General features: G+C 37.0%; 1 protein-coding gene across 2 annotated transcripts in view; it reads right to left on the bottom strand.

Moving 5' to 3' along the window:
- GREB1 (growth regulating estrogen receptor binding 1) overlaps positions 1 to 10,409 on the bottom strand; it is a 63,784-nt gene extending 53,375 nt beyond the window's left edge. For both annotated transcript variants that reach the window (XM_087917277.1, XM_026695302.2), the window contains exons 1-3: positions 10,213 to 10,409; positions 4,877 to 5,008; positions 1,498 to 1,674 (exon numbers count right to left, since the gene is read on the bottom strand). In XM_087917277.1, the coding sequence (XP_087773403.1) occupies positions 1,498 to 1,674; positions 4,877 to 5,008; positions 10,213 to 10,369 (466 nt within the window). In that variant the 5' untranslated portion in view covers positions 10,370 to 10,409. The remainder of the gene's footprint in view (positions 1 to 1,497; positions 1,675 to 4,876; positions 5,009 to 10,212) is intronic.
- Between the last annotated feature and the right edge of the window lie 9,758 nt (positions 10,410 to 20,167).

Genomic DNA, 20,167 nt, shown 5'->3' with positions numbered 1-20,167 from the left:
TGGTGTAGGGTTTCCTGCCTAAGCAGAAGGTTGGACTAGAAGACCTCCAAGGTCCCTTTTATTTTATTCTATTCTATTCATCTCTTTTATAACTGTATAACAATAAATATATTTGCTTAGTTATTTATTTAGAATACTAACCATTAAACATAAGGATATGGCCCCCTGGTGGGACATTATATTCCAAATCTGAAAGATCTACTGAAACTAAAAAGATGTCATTTCCAAGAAGGTCAGGCCAAGTTGTTTACAAATATACCAATGAACAATAAAAAGAATGTAATGAAAATTAAGGTTAAAGTGATATTCAGAATGTACTGTACAAAGACATCTGGATTCCTAAGAACTATAGATAGTCCTTGACTTACAACAGTTCATTTAGTGAACACCATTCAAGGTTACACTGAAAAAAAGTGACTTATGACCATTTTCTACAGTTATAGCCTTTGCAGCATCCCCATGATCATGTGATCAAATTTGTATTTATGACTATTGCAGTGCCCCGGGGGTCATGGAGTCACTTTTTGCAACCTTCTGCAGCAAAGTCACTGGAGAAGCCCCATAATCAGGGTCAGCATCAAGGCAACCTGAGAGTTCTGGGGGGGGGAAGAAGGAATGGAGCTTGAATGGTGAGAGAGAGAGACAGAGATGGGGTCTGGGCCGTCCGTTAGTCCTCAGATGGAGAATCAATAGCCCCCAGGTCTGGAGGTGGCTGATGAGGAAGAGGAGGAACAGCTGGGCCCAGTGCCTGATGTGTGGATGTGCAGAAGGCAGAGGAGAGGAGAGCAGTGGAAATCTGTGGGCCGATCCTTGGGAAGGAAGCGCCACTGCTGCTAGTGAAGCCCCTCCCTCGCTCTGGGGATAAAAGGCAAGGAGCAGAGATGAATAGATGTGGCAGACAACTATTCATCTCCCTGCTGGACAGGCTGGTTAGCCTGTGGTGAGAAAGAAACTTTTTGTCAAGGGTGCTGGGACTCCTAATAAAGGAAACATTTATTTAACTATAGAGGATTTGTTGTGTTTGAGGAGCTGGCTCAGAACAGTTACTAACTTATCAACTTATCAGTGATTCACTTAACAACTGTGGCAAGAAAATAGGGCAAAACTCACTTAACAAATTCTCGCTTAACAACATTGGGCTCAGTTGTGGTCATAAGTTGAGGACTACCTATACAGTTTGAACTTATTTACCGACATCCTATCTTAAAATAAAAGCTTTCCAAGGCAGCAGAAAGGAAACTTTTTAAAACTTTTTAATACTTTTTTTAAAAAATGGCAGCAGAAATGTGCAAAAATAATTCAAGCTGTAATCCAGGCATTGGTAAGCCAAAATGACCTCACCATGTTTTTAAGCGTAGACGGGAGTCAAGACCTTTTGTACTGGCATTCATGCTCATATTGTACTTTTTCAAGGATAAGAGAGCAAACCGCAGACGATGAGATTGTTCAGCTAATGTTACTGAATGACAACAAAAGGGAATTACCAATCCCACTTACCCAGCAAGGCATTGTGCCCATTATCATCCGGCAAGAATCGCTTATCCACAGCACACACCAAAAGGTGATCGGGTAAGGTTGGTGATTTTGCACCAACCAGTAAAAATCCCGAAGGCACTTCAATTGGTTCATTTAAAATGGATGCTAGCCTGATGTCTTTGCCCGTCTGACAGAAACCTGGAGAGGAAGAGAAAGGACAGCATTCTTCATCAAGCTTGCCAGTGAAACAAAACTAAAGCTAGGGAGTATGAATAGCTCATCCACCTATTAGACTCGCCTAATTAGCTTGATCTAAGTTTCTACAATGGAAGATGCAGCAACGTATCTTGTGAAGATGCATGAACATAAAGGAGCCAAAGAAAGCAGCGGTTTGGAAAACATTTGCACAGAAAGTTTACCCAAAAAATGTAAACAGAAGAATAACTAATAACAAAGAAAAGATAACAAATAGATGGTTACGATGAACTCTGCTTTAAAATGGGAAGATGAAAGGGAAATTCAGCTTGGACATTTTTTCCTCCCTTCATTATCCCTTCTGCTTACCATTTTTAAAACTGCACAAACAAAAAAAGTAACATTTAAAAAAAGAGAAAGGGAGGGGAAGACTCAGCATTTATATTTTAACAACCGTTGCATCTCACCACCACCCCCCAACTTAGCAAGTTCACTAACTTGCTCAAAAGTCTTTATTTTTCTTTACCCTTCAGGCAAAACTCCTTAATTCAAATGCTGATAGTCATGATGTATTGGCAAACTCCTGCTAAACATTTTTTTTAAAAAAAAACAGCAGTGGAAATGTGCAAAAATAACCCAGTAATTCAAGATGTAGTTCAGGCACTGGTAAGCCAAAATGACCTAGTTATCATTTTAACCTTGGGTCGGAGTCAAAACATTCTCAGTGGATAAGAGGGTATTGTGTTGATAGGTTGATAGGAGTGTAGATTTGCCCTTCAAATATTGCATGGTCGTTGTTTCATTATCTCCCGCGTGCAAAAAGTGCAGTGTGCAATTTTCTGAGAAAATTATCCCCTACATATTTTATTTATTCTTTTCAGCAACTGGCAACAGTAGCAGAAGGTGGGACAAATGGGCTCCAATTCACAGAATTTTGGCCTTCGGCTTACAACCGTAATTGAACCCAACATTTCTATTGCTGTTGTAAAATGAGTTTTGTCCCATTTTATGACCTTTCTTGCCATTGTTATTAAATGAATCACTGCAGTTGTTAAGTTACTAAACAAATCTGGCCTCCCATTGACTTTGCTTGGGGATCGCTGGGACCTGGCAACCAGCATAAATATGAACCAATTGCCAAGTGTCTGAAATCTGATCACGTGACTACGGGGTTGCTGCAAGGGTCGTAAGTGTGAAAAAATGGTCATAAGTCACTTTTTTCAGCGCTGTTGTAACTTTGAATGGTCATTAAATGAGTGGTTGTAAGTCAAGCACTTATCTATTAATTGAAACACATAAGCATGGTATTTCCTTTAAAAAACATTTTCATTTATTGGGCAGACGATACAAATCTGACAACGAACTTCTGTTCCTCGGGTAAGGCATGATTGCTTGATTCTGTCATGGTCACATTTAGCATACATAAAAACCTTCAAACGCTCTTTGTATGAAAATTGTATAGTCTTGTATGAAATTTAGGGTGAATAGAGTGAACATCACTAAGTCTTCCTCAGGATACAGCAATAGCACTTAGACTTATATACCGCTTCACATGCTTTACAGCCCTTTCTAAGCACTTTACAGAGTCAGCATGTTGCCCCCAACAATGTGAGTCCTCATTTTACCAACTTCGGAAGGATGGAAGGCTGAGTCATATACCGCATACAGACTCTGGTACCTTACCAACTCTTAGTATAAAGCTATACATTGCTGTCTCCTAGTGTCCTGGACAGCCTGGTCTTGTTAGAAGCTCTGCTGTACAGTAGACTGACAAATAGGATTGTTTTTAATGCTGGCACCAGAACAGCCGACATGTCATTTCCAAACAGAAAAGAAAGCTTTACATTAAAAAATGCTGTGTAGCAGCATATACAAATTTCAAGAATTACCTATTTCCAAATAATTTCCAGGTTAAAAAAAAATAACGTAGTTGATCAATATAAAGAGCTTCATATCAAACAATATTAGTACAGTCATTCACTAAAATTGATCTTAAAAACTATCCTGGCAACTGGCTCAATCTTTAATCTTGGATGTATGCTTTCTATGAATGAGGGCCTTTTACAGATGATCTAGAGCAGGGGTGTCAAACTCATGTCATCACAGCGGCATCCCATGACGTATTGGAACTTTTTTCCCCTTTGCTAAATCAGGTGTGGGCGTGGCCGGTGCATGACGCATCTGGCCCGCGGGCAGAGAATTTGACAGCCCCGATGTAGAATATATTCTGCCAATATACATTCTTCTTTTCTTATAATTATACCTCAATATTTTTAATTTACAAATTAAAAGAATTTTGATTGTAATCAATAATTTAACAAAACATTGTTATAATTGGCATGATTGGCATGCCATGTAGGAGGAGATGGATTATAAATTAAACTTGATCTAAATTCTATTTTTCAAATCCTGTGACTTTTTAATATATACAGACATTTTCACATACTGTGTATAAATAAAAGATATAAAATATGTGGACATAATATATAAAAGGTTTTGGTTAAGGCTAAGTTTTACTAAAGTGGTAAATTTCAGTCTGAGCTCCTTAATGACTGGCCCACCATTTAAAAAGTACACACTCTATTATGTGAAAACTGAGACAGTAATGAAAATATACTGTACTCTATCACAATGGGGAAAAAATGGAATGTAGAAAAAAAAAACAGATTATAAGCAGTATCCAGTATTTATTTTGCTATATATTTTTAAAATAATATGGTAATTGGTGTACAGAAAGCATATGAGCCACTTAGGATGTTGCAGTATACAATTTTACCAGCAGCATAATAAAACTTAAAACCAGGCCTTAAATTTTATGGAAACAGTGAAAGGGACTTTGTTCCTTAATATTATGTATTTTTACATGTAAAATGAAGCTTTGGCTGGATTTTACAATTTGGTTCCATTTTATCCTAAAGAAATAAGGCCATGTTGCTAATATAAAAAATACATCTTAACTGTTTATAAGAAGAATCTCCAACCCCGGGGGGGGGGGGGCGGGTGTCTATGGCCTGGTGCCAGGCTGCAGCCCATTTGGAACCAGACCCTGGAAGTGATGGATGAGTGAGCATGTGAAACTAGCCCCCCACCCCACCCCCACCCCTGACCCTGCTGCTACTGCCAGTCCGCCGAACCGGAAAGTTTGGGGAATGCTAGTCTATAGCATGCCTATACATTAACCATCCAAACGACACTAATATCTTACCATCGGTGGTGCAACAACCTTCAGGTGGTGGTTTCATCTGATAAGTAACAGGAGGGTTACTTGTTTCTGAACTTTCATCATCATCATCATCTTCCTCCTCCTCCTCTTCCTCATTATCTACCCTATTGCCTGCTAAAGAGATCACAAGCACTATCACTGGAACTCAGATAAATTGCACTTTAGGATCAGCAAGCAAGATAACTTTATTAGTAACAGCTGTACCATATTTACAGATGCTGTTTGTTTGTGAGAGAGAGAGACATGGATGGATGGATGAATGGATAGATGGATGGACGGATGGATGGATGGATGGACAGAACAAGATAAGACAGCTATGGAGATATGGATTAAATAGAGACAGAGATAGGGATGATAGAGATGACAGAGATAGATAGAGATAGAGATATGCATTGGTATTCATTTCACGAGCAAACTCAACATTCTGAGGTGGGTAAAATGAAGACCCAGATTGTTGGGGGTAATATGCTGACACTGTAAACTGCTTAGAGATGGCTATAAGCACTGTGAAGCGGTATATAAGTCTCCAGGTAAAGCTCGAAAAATTAGAATATCGTGCAAAAGTTCATTTATTTCAGCAATGCAACTTAAAAGGTCAACCTAATATATGAGATAGACTCATTACATGCAAAGCAAGATAGTTCAAGCCGTGATGTGGCATAATTGAGGTGAATATGGCTTACAGCTCATGAAAACCCCAAATCCACAACTTCAGAAAATTAGAATATTGTGAAAAGGTTCAATATTCTAGGCTCAAAGTGTCCCGCTCTAATCAGCTAATTAATCACCTGCAAAGGGTTCCTGAGCCTTTAAATGGTCTCTCAGTCTGGTTCAGTAGGAATCACAATCATGGGAAAGACTGCTGACCTGACAGTTGTGCAGAAAACCATCATTGACACCGTCCATAAGGAGGGAAAGCCTCAAAAAGTAATTGCAAAAGAAATTGGATGTTCCCAAAGTGCTATATCAAGGCACATTAATAGAAAGTTATGTGGAAGGGAAAAGTGTGGAAGAAAAAGGTGCACAAGCAGCAGGGTTGACCACAGCCTGGAGAGGATTGTCAGGAAAAGGCCATTCAAAAGTTTTGGGGACTTTTACAAGGAGTGGACTGAGGCTGGAATCAGTGCATCAAGAGCCACCACACACAGACGGATCCTGGACATGGGCTTCAATTGTCGTATTCCTCTTGTCAATTCGCTCCTGAACAACAAACAACGTCAGAAGCGTCTTACCTGGGCTAAAGAAAAACAGAACTGGTCTGTTGCTCAGTGGTCCAAAATCCTCTTTTCTGATGAGAGCAACTTTTGCATCTCATTTGGATCCAGAGTCTGGAGGAAGAATGGAGAGGCACACACTGCAAGTTGCTTGAAGTCCAGTGTGAAATTTCCACAGTCTGTGTTGATTTGGGGAGCCATGTCATCTGCTGGTGTTGGTCCACTGTGCTTCATTAAGTCCAGGGTCAACACAGTTGTCTACCAGGAGATTTTGGAGTACTTCATGCTTCCTTCTGCAGACGAGCTTTATGGGGATGCTGACTTCATTTTCCAGCAGGACTTGGCACCTGCCCACACTACCAAAAGCACCAAAACCTGGTTCAATGACCGTGGGATTACTGTGCTTGATTGACCAGCAAACTCGCCTGACCTGAACCCCATAGAGAATCTATGGGGCATTGCCAAGGGAAAGATGAGAGACATGAGACCAAACAATGCAGAAGAGCTGAAGCATCCTGGTCTTTCATAACACCACAGCAGTGCCACAGGCTGATAGCTTCCATGCCACACCGCATTGAGGCAGTAATTGCTGCAAAAGGGGCCCAAACCAAGTACTGAGTACATATGCATGCTTATACTTTTCAGAGGTCCGATATTCTTCTATGTACAATCCTTGTTTTTTTATTGCATGTAATACTCTAATTTTCTGAGATTGTGGATTTGGGGTTTTCATGAGCTATCATCATCACAATTATGACAAATCACGGCTTGAATTATCTTGCTTTGCATGTAATGAGTCTATCTCATATATCAGGTTCACCTTTTAAGTTGCATTACTGAAATAAATGAACTTTTGCACAATATTCTATTTTTTCGAGTTTCACCTGTAAGTGCTATTGCTATTTTCTAATCTGATGCCTTCCAAACATGCAGAATTATACATATACATACCAACTGGAATCTATGAAAACTGCAGACCTATATACTTTGAGGGTACTTGATTATGGAAGATCAAACTGAATAGGAATTTCAGATGTTATAGCACAGTGGGAACATTAATAAAATGCACAACATGCATACATGGGATGTACATTTTGAAAGCAATCTGTACAAGTTTATAGACAGGATCAATGTGCAGCAATCACCTGATTCATACATCACTCAAAACACCACAGAACCTCCATAGCTATCTAGACCCCTGGGACAACTTCCAAACACTGACAGCTGCTTCACACATGGAAGAAAGCTTAGGTGATTGAGTAACAAACATTCACGAGTGAACTCTCTCCAGATGAAACCCAGAAAATATTATCAATCATTATCAATCAAAAAGTTTTCTAATAATTGTATGAATTGTTCTTTACTCTAATTATGAATAAGTCACTGATGCAAAGAATACAAATTGTGTGGATACTTGAGCAGTAGAAAATAAAATCAATATATAGTAGTCAGCCCTTAGGCTAACAAGGAAAAACAATGAAACAAATGTATTTTTATTAATTCACCTACCTAGGTAAAGGTTGCACAACTGAAATGTCAAGATCCTTTTCCTAGTAATCTTACTGGGATTTATGAAGGCACATGAATACGGGTTTATGGGATAATCTCAAGGTCCATACAGGTATTTATAGAGAAAAGCATATTTTCAAGTCATAGTCTCAAACACTAATAGCTTTCACTATCAAAGCCAGCACTCTGAATTGGGAATATAAATAAACTGGAAATCATGACAATTATAAAATGATAAAATGGTAAAATCGCAGATAATATTTAGTATTTCTTCTATTGCACATTTAGCATGCTAATCCAAAATTATGCACCTAAGAAAAATTGTATTTAAATCAATTGTATTTAAATCAATAGACAAAGAATTTTATTTACCCTGAAAGAAAATCATGTTCTTTAGTGATTTAATTGACTGGACTTTTTCCAGATGTTTGATTTATCCAATAAGAACTTGGCACCTCATTTGTTTGTCTGAGCTCACAAGCTAAATAGGGTTAGGCCTAGTAAGTACTTGGATGGAAGATCCCAGGAACATTTATTTGTTTGTTTTAATTGGGCTACTAACTGGGCTACCTAAATAACTTCCAGAAGACTGCAGTGTCAAACCACTTTCATACTGCTTGCAAGATTTTTTTTTTCTGTAGATTTTAAAAAAGTTTTGACAGGAACAGATTTGTGACTCCATGTATATTTTATATAATTTTAATTTTTGTTATATGCATCATGGGTATTCTTATGAATTTTTTAATGTTGACTATTATGTAAACTGCTATCAGTCTGTTTTGATTCAATGATGAGAAAACTGAATGAATGAAATGAATGACTGAATATCACACACATATGAAAGGAGACAACCCCATCATCTTGGAACAATTGCAGAAATAGCTTTTCCCCACTTGACACCACAATTTGTTTTATTTTATTGTTGGGGCAAACTTCCAATATCACAGGTATTCCACACCAAAAATACACAAAACAAATAAGTGGATGCCAAAACAAGGGTATTACTTATTCTTTCAGTAATTTGGGAGATCACAGGCACATGCCAAACGGACATAAGGAAGTACTCCCTAAACTGGTAAAGGAAAACAGAAATGAATTGAAGGAAATATTTCCATAGTGATGATCAGAAGTGTAGGAGATTCTAAAGTTTATTAAGAAAGGTTCATGTTCTAAAAAAAAAATATCAGTAATTTGCTTGGGAAAGGGAACATTGTATCTTAAGATTTTCACCTCCCAGGAAGCAATACAAGAAAATAACAAGACCCAATATATTGTATAAAAATGCTGTTTATTAAGATAAAATAAAATAGTATACTTTCTGATACTTTAAGCTATTTGAATGTATCTGAAGTTCCCAGGCTGAACTTTAACCTGAACCCAATATTGTTGTTCAAAGTGAGGAAGTATAAAAATTCTGTTTAAAAGGTAAGAATACTGTCAGCTTTTAGTCAATATTATTCATCATCAAAATAATTGTTGTCTGAAATACTGATTGGTGAGTTTGCAATTTGCAATTTATTTTATTGTATTAAATCCTGTTTGTTCCAATTATGCTCATTTTTACCATTGCACAGCTGGGATCCCAGTCACAAATGCTATATTTCTTTCCAGTTCACTACACTAAATCAAATTTACAAATTCAAAAGGCTTTGAGCTGATATACACTTATTAGAGCATAAGTCCCAGTTAAATTTGTAGGAGTTTTTTTTAAGTGATAGTTGAAAAGTCAATCCTTTCTCCCTGACATATTTCAAAGACTCTGAACAATAACATCTGCAGGCTTCATACAAATGAGAAATTTAAATCTAATACTGTATCAGAAGCCTTTCTATATAGTGAATTGATGAACAGTACTGATGAGACCAACTGAAATTGGCTAGGCTCCCGTGTGTTCAGTAATCACAAAAACAAGGACCTTTGGAAATAGAGATGAGGTTTTGCTTCTGTTTTACTGATGGGTCATGTAAACTTTTCCCTCTTTTATTTATTACATATTTTTTTTTGCCTCTCAGTAGTTGAGAGCAAAACTCAATAAGGATTTTTGCCTATATATCAACACAGGGAGGACTTTACAACATTCTAATCCCGGATCAGCAAAAGAATCAGAGAAGTAAGAACACACTAATTATTTCTGGAAGAATGGTTCTTGATAAGCTTTTATCCCTGTATACTAATCTATGTACAAGCCAAAGTGATATTTCATGAATAAATATTCACTGGGAGGTCCATTTTGCACCTTTATACATATCTAAATCTATTTTGAGGATTGGGACACATTCCATAAAAGTAGAAGGATGAACAGAGCAAGGGAACATTCTATTATGTGCGTGAAAAGTATGTCAACTGTCATACGGTTGGATAATGTCCATCACCTTAAAAACTGGTGTGTTTTTTAAGTAGCCATAACAAAGGAGCACTTTGAGGTCCTTGGTGCTTTCTGAGCTTGGTTGCTTTCTTGCAGACATTTCATTATCCAGCTAGGTAATATTATCAATCCTAGTTGGATAATGAAATGGATGCAACAAAACAACCAAGCTCAGAACACACCAAGGACTCACCCCGATCTAGAAATATTTCTAAAGGAGCACTTCTTACCTTCTAGAGATGAAAGCTGCCGCTCGGCTTCTAAGTATAGCTGTGAAAAAATGGGCCTTGGTACTAAATTACTGGATCGGAGAGAAGCTTCAATAGAATTATGCAACACTTCTTCAAAACGTGTTGAGTTAAGTTGTCCCGCATAAGAATTTCCCATCTTCTTGAAGAATGAATCAGAAGGAATGGATTATAATTATTCCACCTAAACAAGAAAAGATAGAGGGACTAGATCAACATTTGCTTTAATAAAATTTGGAAATGTGATAGACTTTAAAGAAACTGTTTCTTCTAAGAAAACAGTTAATTGACCCAGTAAAAAATGATGCAAAACTGACAGCCTGAATTAGTTCCTCATTACATGCTAGGAACTTTTGATAATAGGTTTCTGTAATTCATCAGAGAGGCATTCTTAATATTGACATAAACAACCTGTTGATCTAACTTTAGGCTTTGGGGAAATAACTTCTTAAAGCAGATTTTTTAAGCATTATATAATTATGCAGCTTACTATCTATCAAATTAAATGACTATGTCCATTATCTCCAGTACCTCAGCAATACACATGTAATTTTAAATAGTGCCCTCCAAACACATTTCTAGAGTAATTCACATAAAGCGACAGTAATAACAAGACAATATATTAAAATATGAAATGAACAAGAGTATACATCTGAACAAATATAAGATTAAACAGAAAGCAAACAGGTAATTTTGGAAAGTTTTGTTTAAAATAAATTCTTCCCTGGCATCAGAAAGGTAACTCCATCAATATAAGACAAATTTCTATGAGGGACAATTTCTACAGCTACTTCCATGAAGAGAGCTCTCTCCCGGGTTATCACCTGCCTAGCCTTAGCTGATGGGGATATGTGACCGATACCTTTAAAATATCACCTTAGGCATTACATCTTCTATTTAAAGACAATACATCTTCCATGCTGAGGATCAGAATCATTCTTGCCCATCTGCACAACATAGCCAGATTTCCAAAGCACTTCACACCCCTTGCCACTGATCTTCAGAAGATCATTAGCTTAGAGCAGTGATGGTGAACCTATGATGCTGATGTTTTGAGTGACATGCTAGCATTCACCAACCCAATTATTCTCAAAAGCACACCCTATTCTGAGGTGATTTTTGGAGGCTGTAGAGGCCATATGAGAATGAAGTCTGTTCTTGCATGGCCTCCAGAGCCTCTAAAAATGAATTTGTTTACTCATATTTTATTCTTTGTAATTATTTGAAATTTTCTTATATAATATATAGCACCATACATGTTTTGGACTGTACTATTTTTTTAAATGAACATATATCAGTTTCTTGAGAGTAGCATGGAAAGAAGAAAGGAAGGAAGGGAGGGAAGGAGGAAGGGATATCCCTGTCGAGTCAAGTTAGGCATTTTCTGAATTTTCTCAATTTTTGACACACTGAGCCAATCACTGACTTAGCGGAACCACTGCAAAGTTAGTTTCCACTGGTGGAAATCACAGCATCACCATTCTCTTCCCCTTTGGGGAGTTGCTCTTCCCTCCTGAGGTAAAGGCATTGTGGTACTTGGCCACCATCCTCCAATTTATTTCCCAGGTGCTGTGAAAGGCATATTTGCCAAGCTGTGAATGGACACCCTGTTTGTGGCTTACTTTTTTTTTTTCTTGCAGTGACCAATAAGCAGAATGAGAGAATAAAGAAAGGGCATGGCCACAACTAGCTCATGGTTTGGCCAGTTGGATGAGCCCTGGCCACCTTCTGCGTGTAAAGGTGAGGCACTTGCCAAGCTCCTCACAGCAGCACAACAACACTGTTTCTTGTTGAGGAGTCAAAGGTGTATTCAAGTGGAAGGAGCCTCTGGAAAGACTTTCGAGGCAATCTTAACAGGGTGTTGTTCATGTGGTCTCAAGTGCACAGGGTATCAAAGTGAACGGGGCATCCTTTCTTTTAAACACTGAGTCAGGGTGGTTAAGGTGCTGGACTAGAATTAAGCAGACACAGGTTCAAGTCCAGCCACAACTTTGGAGGTTCACCTCACTTTCATCCTAAACTATCTCACAGAACTGTTGGAAGACTATCAGGCAACCAATGTGTGCAGGGCAGCCCTTAGATATGAAGAGCTCACTGGATTCATTTTACCTTTTACCATTTCCAAGTTTGGAGAAGACCTAATAAAAATAAATTCCAGACATGGTAATTATCCAACATCGTCTGCATTGACTTCGGGCCCAGGAAGCAGCTGGCTGGAGCACAAACCGTGTTAATGACAACATCAAAGCACTTGCCTGCACTTCCATGATATAAAAATTTGGGACAGCTCTTGTTTAACAGTCCAAGAGGCAGAAAGATATATGTTGGTGGCCATGAATGTGCCAGCCAGGTCATAAAATGGCACCCAGAAGTTTGGCAGGCCGGTGGGCCTCATTTTCTTGCGCTATTGAACTCTGTATCACATTTATGTCTTTTAGGAGCTCTCAGACACAAGGGGAGGTGGGGGAGGCTGTTTCGAATGTCTGTGAAATTCCAAACAATGATCAGAACCGACTACCTCTATTCAAAAAACTCCAGCTAGCTGGAAGTAGGGAAAGAGAAAGGCTGATCTCCCCATAGCAATGGATGAATGGAATCCCAGCACTTTAGTACTTGCTGCAGAACAAACATGGAGGAGTTCTATATAAACTTTGTCTAAGGAGAACACAGAGTATTTTTCTAATACTTCACGATCATAAAAGGATAGGGAGAAGAAACTCACACGAGAGCTGATACCTGCTGAAGGTAGTGGCGATGCCATGTTGAAGGATTACAGGATGACAATTTACAAACATGGTGATCAGCTTTTCCCAACTGTGATTTTTTTCAGATAATTCTGGCTATAACCCATTCACAGGAAATTACCAAGCTATTAGTCTATCATGTTAGGAAAACACCAACTGTTTGTCCTTTCTTTTTCTTTCATGCCTAAAGTAGAATTTTGTGAGGTAGAGAGAAGCAGACTCCAGCAAATTTAGTTTATTGTGGCCCCATTTTTTTATGGTCTGCAAAGTGAAGAAACAGATGATAAAAAGAAGTGAGTCACCGTGGTGGCGCTGCTTCCAGTAGAGGCATGGATGTCAAATTCAAATTCAGCCACCACAACTCTTAACCAACTTAATTTGGTTTTTGAAAGGGAACTACGTTTGTACAGCCTCATAAAACTGCCATAGCCTGTTTTACGAGGCTGTACATCTGGATTAAAAAAAAACATACAACACCCTATTTTTTATTCAAGTTAGAAAAGGAAACATCTCATGTGAGGACGAGCAATTTATTTCTCGTTGCTTAATCCTCTGCAGTTTAAAATGTAATGGTTTCCCGTGTAATCTGAACTAACCAAACTGGGAGTGAAAAAACAAGCTTGCTCTTCTCAACTGCTCTAAAATATGTGGGCTAAAAATCTTCATGTGATTACAAACTTGTATAAAGAAAACAGCAGTTCCATTCCTATTCAATATACTGTAAAAACACCTAAAGTACATGTTAACATCAGATGAGCAGGACAACTTACTCTTACAGTTTGGGTTTCAAAAGTACTATTTAGATCTCTTTCCTACTTTGCCCCAAATAAATACACATTCACCAAATATAAGCAAGGGCAGGTTTGAATTCATATCTCTAGCATCTTCACATAGGTGAACAAGAAAGGTAACTGCAAACATGGTGATCAGCTTAGGTATCTGTATATAAGACTGGAAGGTTTTATTGAAAAACCCCAAAATACACATGCCCATTTCACATTTCTAAACAGAGTAAGGCCAGTAGACATACAAATGTTAGTGACATGGCTGGTGGAGCTGTTCCTATACTATTAGGACTGCAGAAAAAACAATTACTACCCACCTGCCTTCAATCGAGGACCTGTATACTGCATGAGTCAAAAAGAGGACTGTGAAAATATTTACAGACCCCTCACATTCTGGACATAAACTGTACACTCCTTCCCTCAAGACAATGCTATAGAGCACTGCACACCAGAACAACTAGACACAAGAACAGTTTTTTTCCCGAAAGCCATCACTCTGCTAAACAAATAATTCCCTCAACACTGTTCAGCTATTTACAAAGTATATACTACTATTACTGTTAATCTTCTCACCACTCCTTAACACCCATCCCCTCCCACTTGAATGTTTCCTTGTATGATTTGATTGTTGATTGTACTCTATGACTATCATTAAGTGTTGTACGTTATGATTCTTGATTCTTAACCAATGTACCTTTTCTTTATGTATACTGAGGGTATTTACACCAAGACAAATTCCTTGTGTGTCCAATCACACTTGGCCAATAAAGTATTCTATTCTATTCTATTCTATTCTATTCTATTCTATTCTATTCTATTCTATTCTATTCTATTCTATTCTATTCTTCCTGAACAGATGATGGAGCCACTATGAAAAATGCTGTAAGTAAATCCATTCCCTCCCTTTCAAATGTTTAAGCTAAATATGTTGTCCCTTATGCAGCCCAAACAACCAGCACCATTAGCTGACAAAAGGGAAACACTGGCAGGCTTGGGGGCAAATCCCAAAACTGGAAAAATAGACCAATTGTTTTGGGAATATTGCCAAAAAGAAGTTCTCAAAAAACATCAATATACATACAGTTATAGAATGATGACAACTCTATGTGAAGCTTCAGTAATGGACTGTAAACTACTATGCTGGTAGGGAGGGGGGGTGTCAAATAGATTTTTTTAAAATTTATTGTTGAGAGAGAATTGCAGGGCCAAGTCACCCCTCTGGCTTCTATGCTAAAAAAAAGGCCTAAATCTTGGCTTTTCCGGCTCCTAGTTTCAACACCCAAATTCCTGCAGCACACTGGCTTTCAGAGAGAGAAAGAATTTTCCTTGAGTTGAACTTGACATTCATGTCCATATTATTATCTTTGCATCAAAACAGAAATGGTTTGACACTGCATTCTTCTACAAAGATTTTTTTTTCAACTTCCATGTCTAGCTTAAAGAACCGGCATTTCTTGAGATCTGTCAGGAAAGATGCAATATTTCCTATCCCAGAAGTCCATTTCTGTTTAGTTTTTTGAGATCAGCCAAGATTGGCTAGGTACTGACATCTAACTGAGCTGTCTAACATTAGTTTATTCAAATTCACACAATATTGCTTTAAATATGCACACCAGGATGAATTTTAACTGTGCAAACATCTACATATTGAGGATTGAGATTTTTTAAAAAATAAGCTTTACATGATTAAGCTCAACTACTATAAAATGTGTATAGTGTACATCTGCAATAATATAAATTGTTTACTTGTAGCTTTCTTAAAGATACACTTGTACAAAATGCTGAAAGTATTAGATGAGTTCTAATCTGTTCATATTTCAGAGAGGATATGCCACGTAAACTATAGTATGCATAAAATAAGCAAAGCAAGGGACAAGAATGTCCCTAATAGTTAGCACTGTATGCATGAAATAAACAAAGCATTCTTAGAATCCTATGCAAAAAAAACCCCAATAAAATCTGTATAACTCTTTTAAGATTGAATCTTGGACAACAGAATTACTATTATATGAAACAGCCCCTATATTTAAGAAGCTGAAATTTCAAATGCTTAAATAAATAAAACTAAGGGATCATCTACATTGGTTCACTATTACTTACCTTTTACATATTTGCAGACATTTGACATTAAGATCTTACAACCGTATTTTCAATGCCAGTACATAATAAACAGCCTATATAAGACATATACCATACAAAGGTAAGTACTCAAAATGCTTCATAGTTTCACTAAAATCTTTATTGTAGTATAGATGAGCACCCATTCTCCCATGTAGCAAATGGGGTTTATAAAAGTCAAGGGTGAAGGCTGCTTGCCTATGGAAATTAGCACTGTGGCTGATTTCTGTTAGGAGCTTTCTAATCTATATTCTGTGGCTACATTCATTCATTGTGCTAATCCATAATATTATTTATTCACTTTGGAGCTGGAGCGTTATGTTTGCAAGGCATGTCTTTTGTCAATTAACTTGTCAATTGTGCTCTTATATGGTGATCTAAATCAAAGAAACTGGCACCCCAGTTCACTGCCATTCTCATCATGGCAAACATGCGTAGGCAAAAATCCCTCACTTGTTAAATGTGTTTTAAGTTAATTGATTCAGCAGTGCAATTGAAGCAGGAGGCAGGAATAAATTGATTAGGCATTAGGATACCTCTGAATGATTGTGGCAGGGATCAGTAAATCACATAGCACTCCGTAGCTCAGTTTTCTGTTCTACATGGAGATGAAGCAGTAAACATCAACTGGGCTAGCAGAGAGAAATAAAATACAAACCGATGACAATAGTCTACTACATTGTTAACAATGAAAATCCAATCTCCATTAAATAATCTAAAAATTAAAGACACTCCAAATTTGAGCTATACAAAGCTGAGAAGAGCTACTATACTAGAGACCGTTGCCAATTAAATGACATTTTGACCAAAATGTTGATTTTCAAAAGAAAATGTAGGTGTTAGGCTGCTGGGAAGTCCTTCAGTAGCAGCCAATTCCTATTCGGTTTTCCTTGCAGAAAGGGGGAAAAAACCTGTCCAGAAACGTTTTTTTCAACAGTATCCCATTCTAGCATTACATTTTCAGCAAGAAGCATTGTTGAACTAGGTTGATCCATTAATTTTGTTGAGAAATGAGCACTGACATTCTAATATTAGCCTTTGTTCTTTATTTTATCCCTTCAGCCCTGGAGAATAATTTTCAAATCAATTTACCATTAAGTAGTGAAACACCACTGTGGCCCACAGTGTAATATACGATGTGGCAATAAATACATTAGACAGAAGAATTACATCTTGTCCTTGTCTTTCCACACCTACAGGAAACAATGTATTTTAATGCAGATTTATAAGTTTTCCTTACAGGATCTCATAAAAGCTGCAGGTGTAACTTCTATTACTATGGTTTGCTGTTCATGAGTCAACAGCATCTACTTAATCCAGATTCACAAACTGGATTTTCTATCCCAGATATTATTTTGACCTTCTCCATCTCCCTGTGGGATTTTTATTAGATTAACAACTTCTGATTTAAATATATTTATCCTCAAACTATATTTAAAAGTCTCAGCACACTTTAAAGACTATGAAGTAGTTATAGAAATCCTAAGCAGGGTAGAAAATGATAGCCAATAAAGACAAAGAGGAAATATCTGAAGTCATAAACTTTAAATCCATTTTAGAAAATAAAAAAAGCTTTGGCTCTCTCAGACATATCCTGTGGGTACTAACCAAAGGACTGCATTCCATCCGAATTTAAACCCGAAGTTGCTTTCATAAGCAGAGCTTTTTAAGCAATTGCAAATAAAAAACAAATCCGTGTCTATATTAATCAGTAGTCTTTCTAAACTGGTGTCTTTCCAGATGGATTGGAGGACAATGCCCATTACTCCTAAATGAGCACTGCTGTCTAAAATCATGGCAGAGAAACATCTGGAAAGGAAAGACTTAAGGAAGTTATAAAACATGTATTTGTATACATGGGAGGAGAGGTGGTCTTAACTCTTTCCATGGCATTTACATCACTGTCTCTTCTATACTGACAAGATTTAGTATCACTCTGAAAAGTGTTCAGCCTGCTTTTGAAAAAAAAAAAAAAAGGGCAATTTAAAGTATGTCACATTCAAAGTTTGTCCATAGACTCTAATGCAACCTAAGTGTACTTAGCTTTAACTTAGCTTTAACAGATAGCAATTTAGATTTAAGTTTAAATACAAGTCTTCTGGGCAGAACTTTTGAACCATTCTCCAGCAGAAAACTCTGGTACTATCCAGCCCTATATGCCAAAAAGCAATCAATATAACACAAGCAAGGTTTGATGATTTCTCATGCAGCATTTCCAGTTCCCTTCTCCTAAATAATAATGCTTTTCTACACTAAAAGATGCAATCCTACATTCATTTATCCATGAGTAAATTCTGCTTAACTCAAATAAGCTAAAACCAAGTGAGAGACACTATAATTAAACAAATTTTACATAGCACACTATGTGGTGTGGTGGTTTATTGTATAGTTTATTAAATACAGCACAATTAGCTGGGTTAACATAAAATGCAAAGTAACGGACCAAATAAACCATGTTATAGCGTAACATATTATACTAAACAGAAAAAATGGCTCCGAAAGAAAATTATCAGTACAAGCTAGCCAGCCATATTCATAAAGTCTATGTTATTAACACTTACAATTACAAGCTATGACATTGTTTTAAATAGTGAAATTTTGAATGCAGTTCTTTTTTAATTATTTTGTTGAATTTCTAAATTCTTGAGACAAATGAAACTGACTTACAATTATTCATCTGCTAATACAGTATTTAGCACCATAATGCATTTATGGGAAGCAAGACTTAAATGCAGTTGCAGCAAAGAGAATTGTTTGAATAAAAGAACCCTGATCTAATAAAAATTATTAAAATATTATTTTGTTATAAATGAAATATAACATTCATAAGATGCTTCATCTGGTATATTACAGATTTTCTCACATTTGAGTGCTTTTTGGTCTTTTTCTCCTTACGTTTAACTAATCTTTCATACAGACAAAAATAATTCAAAATGAGAAACGTGCTGATATTAACTTAATTTGTACTCCTAGGCTTTATTACTTATATTTTTAACACAGAACAAGAGTGCTGAAGATCCAATTGGCACCAAGTCTTCTGTATAAAATGAATTTGACCTAGGTGCATTAGCTAGTCTGTTGAATTTTTCACACATATGCTCAAAGAGCCCATGGAAAATATAAAAATGCCAGTTTGAAATTACCTATCACAATTTCCCATGAACACACATTTTACATGGGAATTATAATTCTGTGGTTCCAAAGACCCAAGAGGCTTCAATTTTGAGAAAAGATGCATGTGAAGGGCCATGAAAAGTAAACTTAATTCTGTAAGGGAGACATATTATTAAATCCGGATATGCTCTGTAAGCAAAAAGACAAATTATCAACTGAAAAAATAAATTATCAGGATCACAGAGGTATAAACTGTGCAAATTTCTCCTGAAAGTAAAGTTTTAAATGGGGGGGGGGGACATTTCTGCACACAAATTCAATGTTATTTAATACAGACAAGTTGCAGATAAAACTGTATAAAGACAAAGAGAGTGAGGGGAGGCTCAGGGAAAAAAATCTTCCTTAATTATATTTTATCTGTTTTTAAATGGATCTAAACCACAGAATCACAGGATGAAAGAAAAGGATTAGGTTTTTAAAAAGTCAAAACATTCCTTTTTGAATACAATAGACTGCCCTGTGACTTAAAATATTATGGGGGTTTTTCCTACTATATATAGCCAAGCAAGACACTAAGGTTTCTGTGAGTAATTTTGAAATGACTACTATTCCTAACAGATCTTTAAAATAAATTGGTGGAGACTCAAATGATATGCTGCTTCTTGTGCCAGTATAACAGTGCCTGTGCATTTTGAACTATTGTAGTCCTATGAAAGTCAAGATTGGGAAAAATATCACTAGAAAAATTCCAGTACACTTCCTATAACCTGCTGGTAGCTGAACTTCTTGCAAAGTACAATGGGCTTGACAGACTTTGGTCTTTTCCTTCAAAATATTTACTTTCTCAAACTGAGAGCACATGCTTAAGACCTCTAAATAATAAGATATCTAAGAAGCGTGCACACACGCGCGCACACATACACAAATTGGGCCTGCAGGAAGTCTAGTGAAAATTAATAGTGGTGACCATAGCTTGATTTAATCTACTTCTAGGCGTTGTAACTTTGTTCTTTGCTGGATCTGAAAATATTAGTGGCACCTGAAGAACCATTAACGGGTTTGCCTTGCACAAAGCGAAGATCTACTATACCTTAGAGAGGCGAAACTTCCGATTTACCCCTTGCAAGTCAATCCTGTCCTTGTATCAACACAAGCAAGCAAAGCCTTGCCAGTTAG

Source organism: Pseudonaja textilis, chromosome 1 (genome assembly GCF_049901715.1).
Source record: "Pseudonaja textilis isolate UNSWEBS1 chromosome 1, rPseTex1.2, whole genome shotgun sequence".
NCBI classification, from domain to species: Eukaryota; Metazoa; Chordata; class Lepidosauria; order Squamata; family Elapidae; genus Pseudonaja; species Pseudonaja textilis.
The sequence above is the reverse complement of the archived record's forward strand: the minus strand, read 5'-3'. Positions and strand labels throughout refer to the sequence as shown.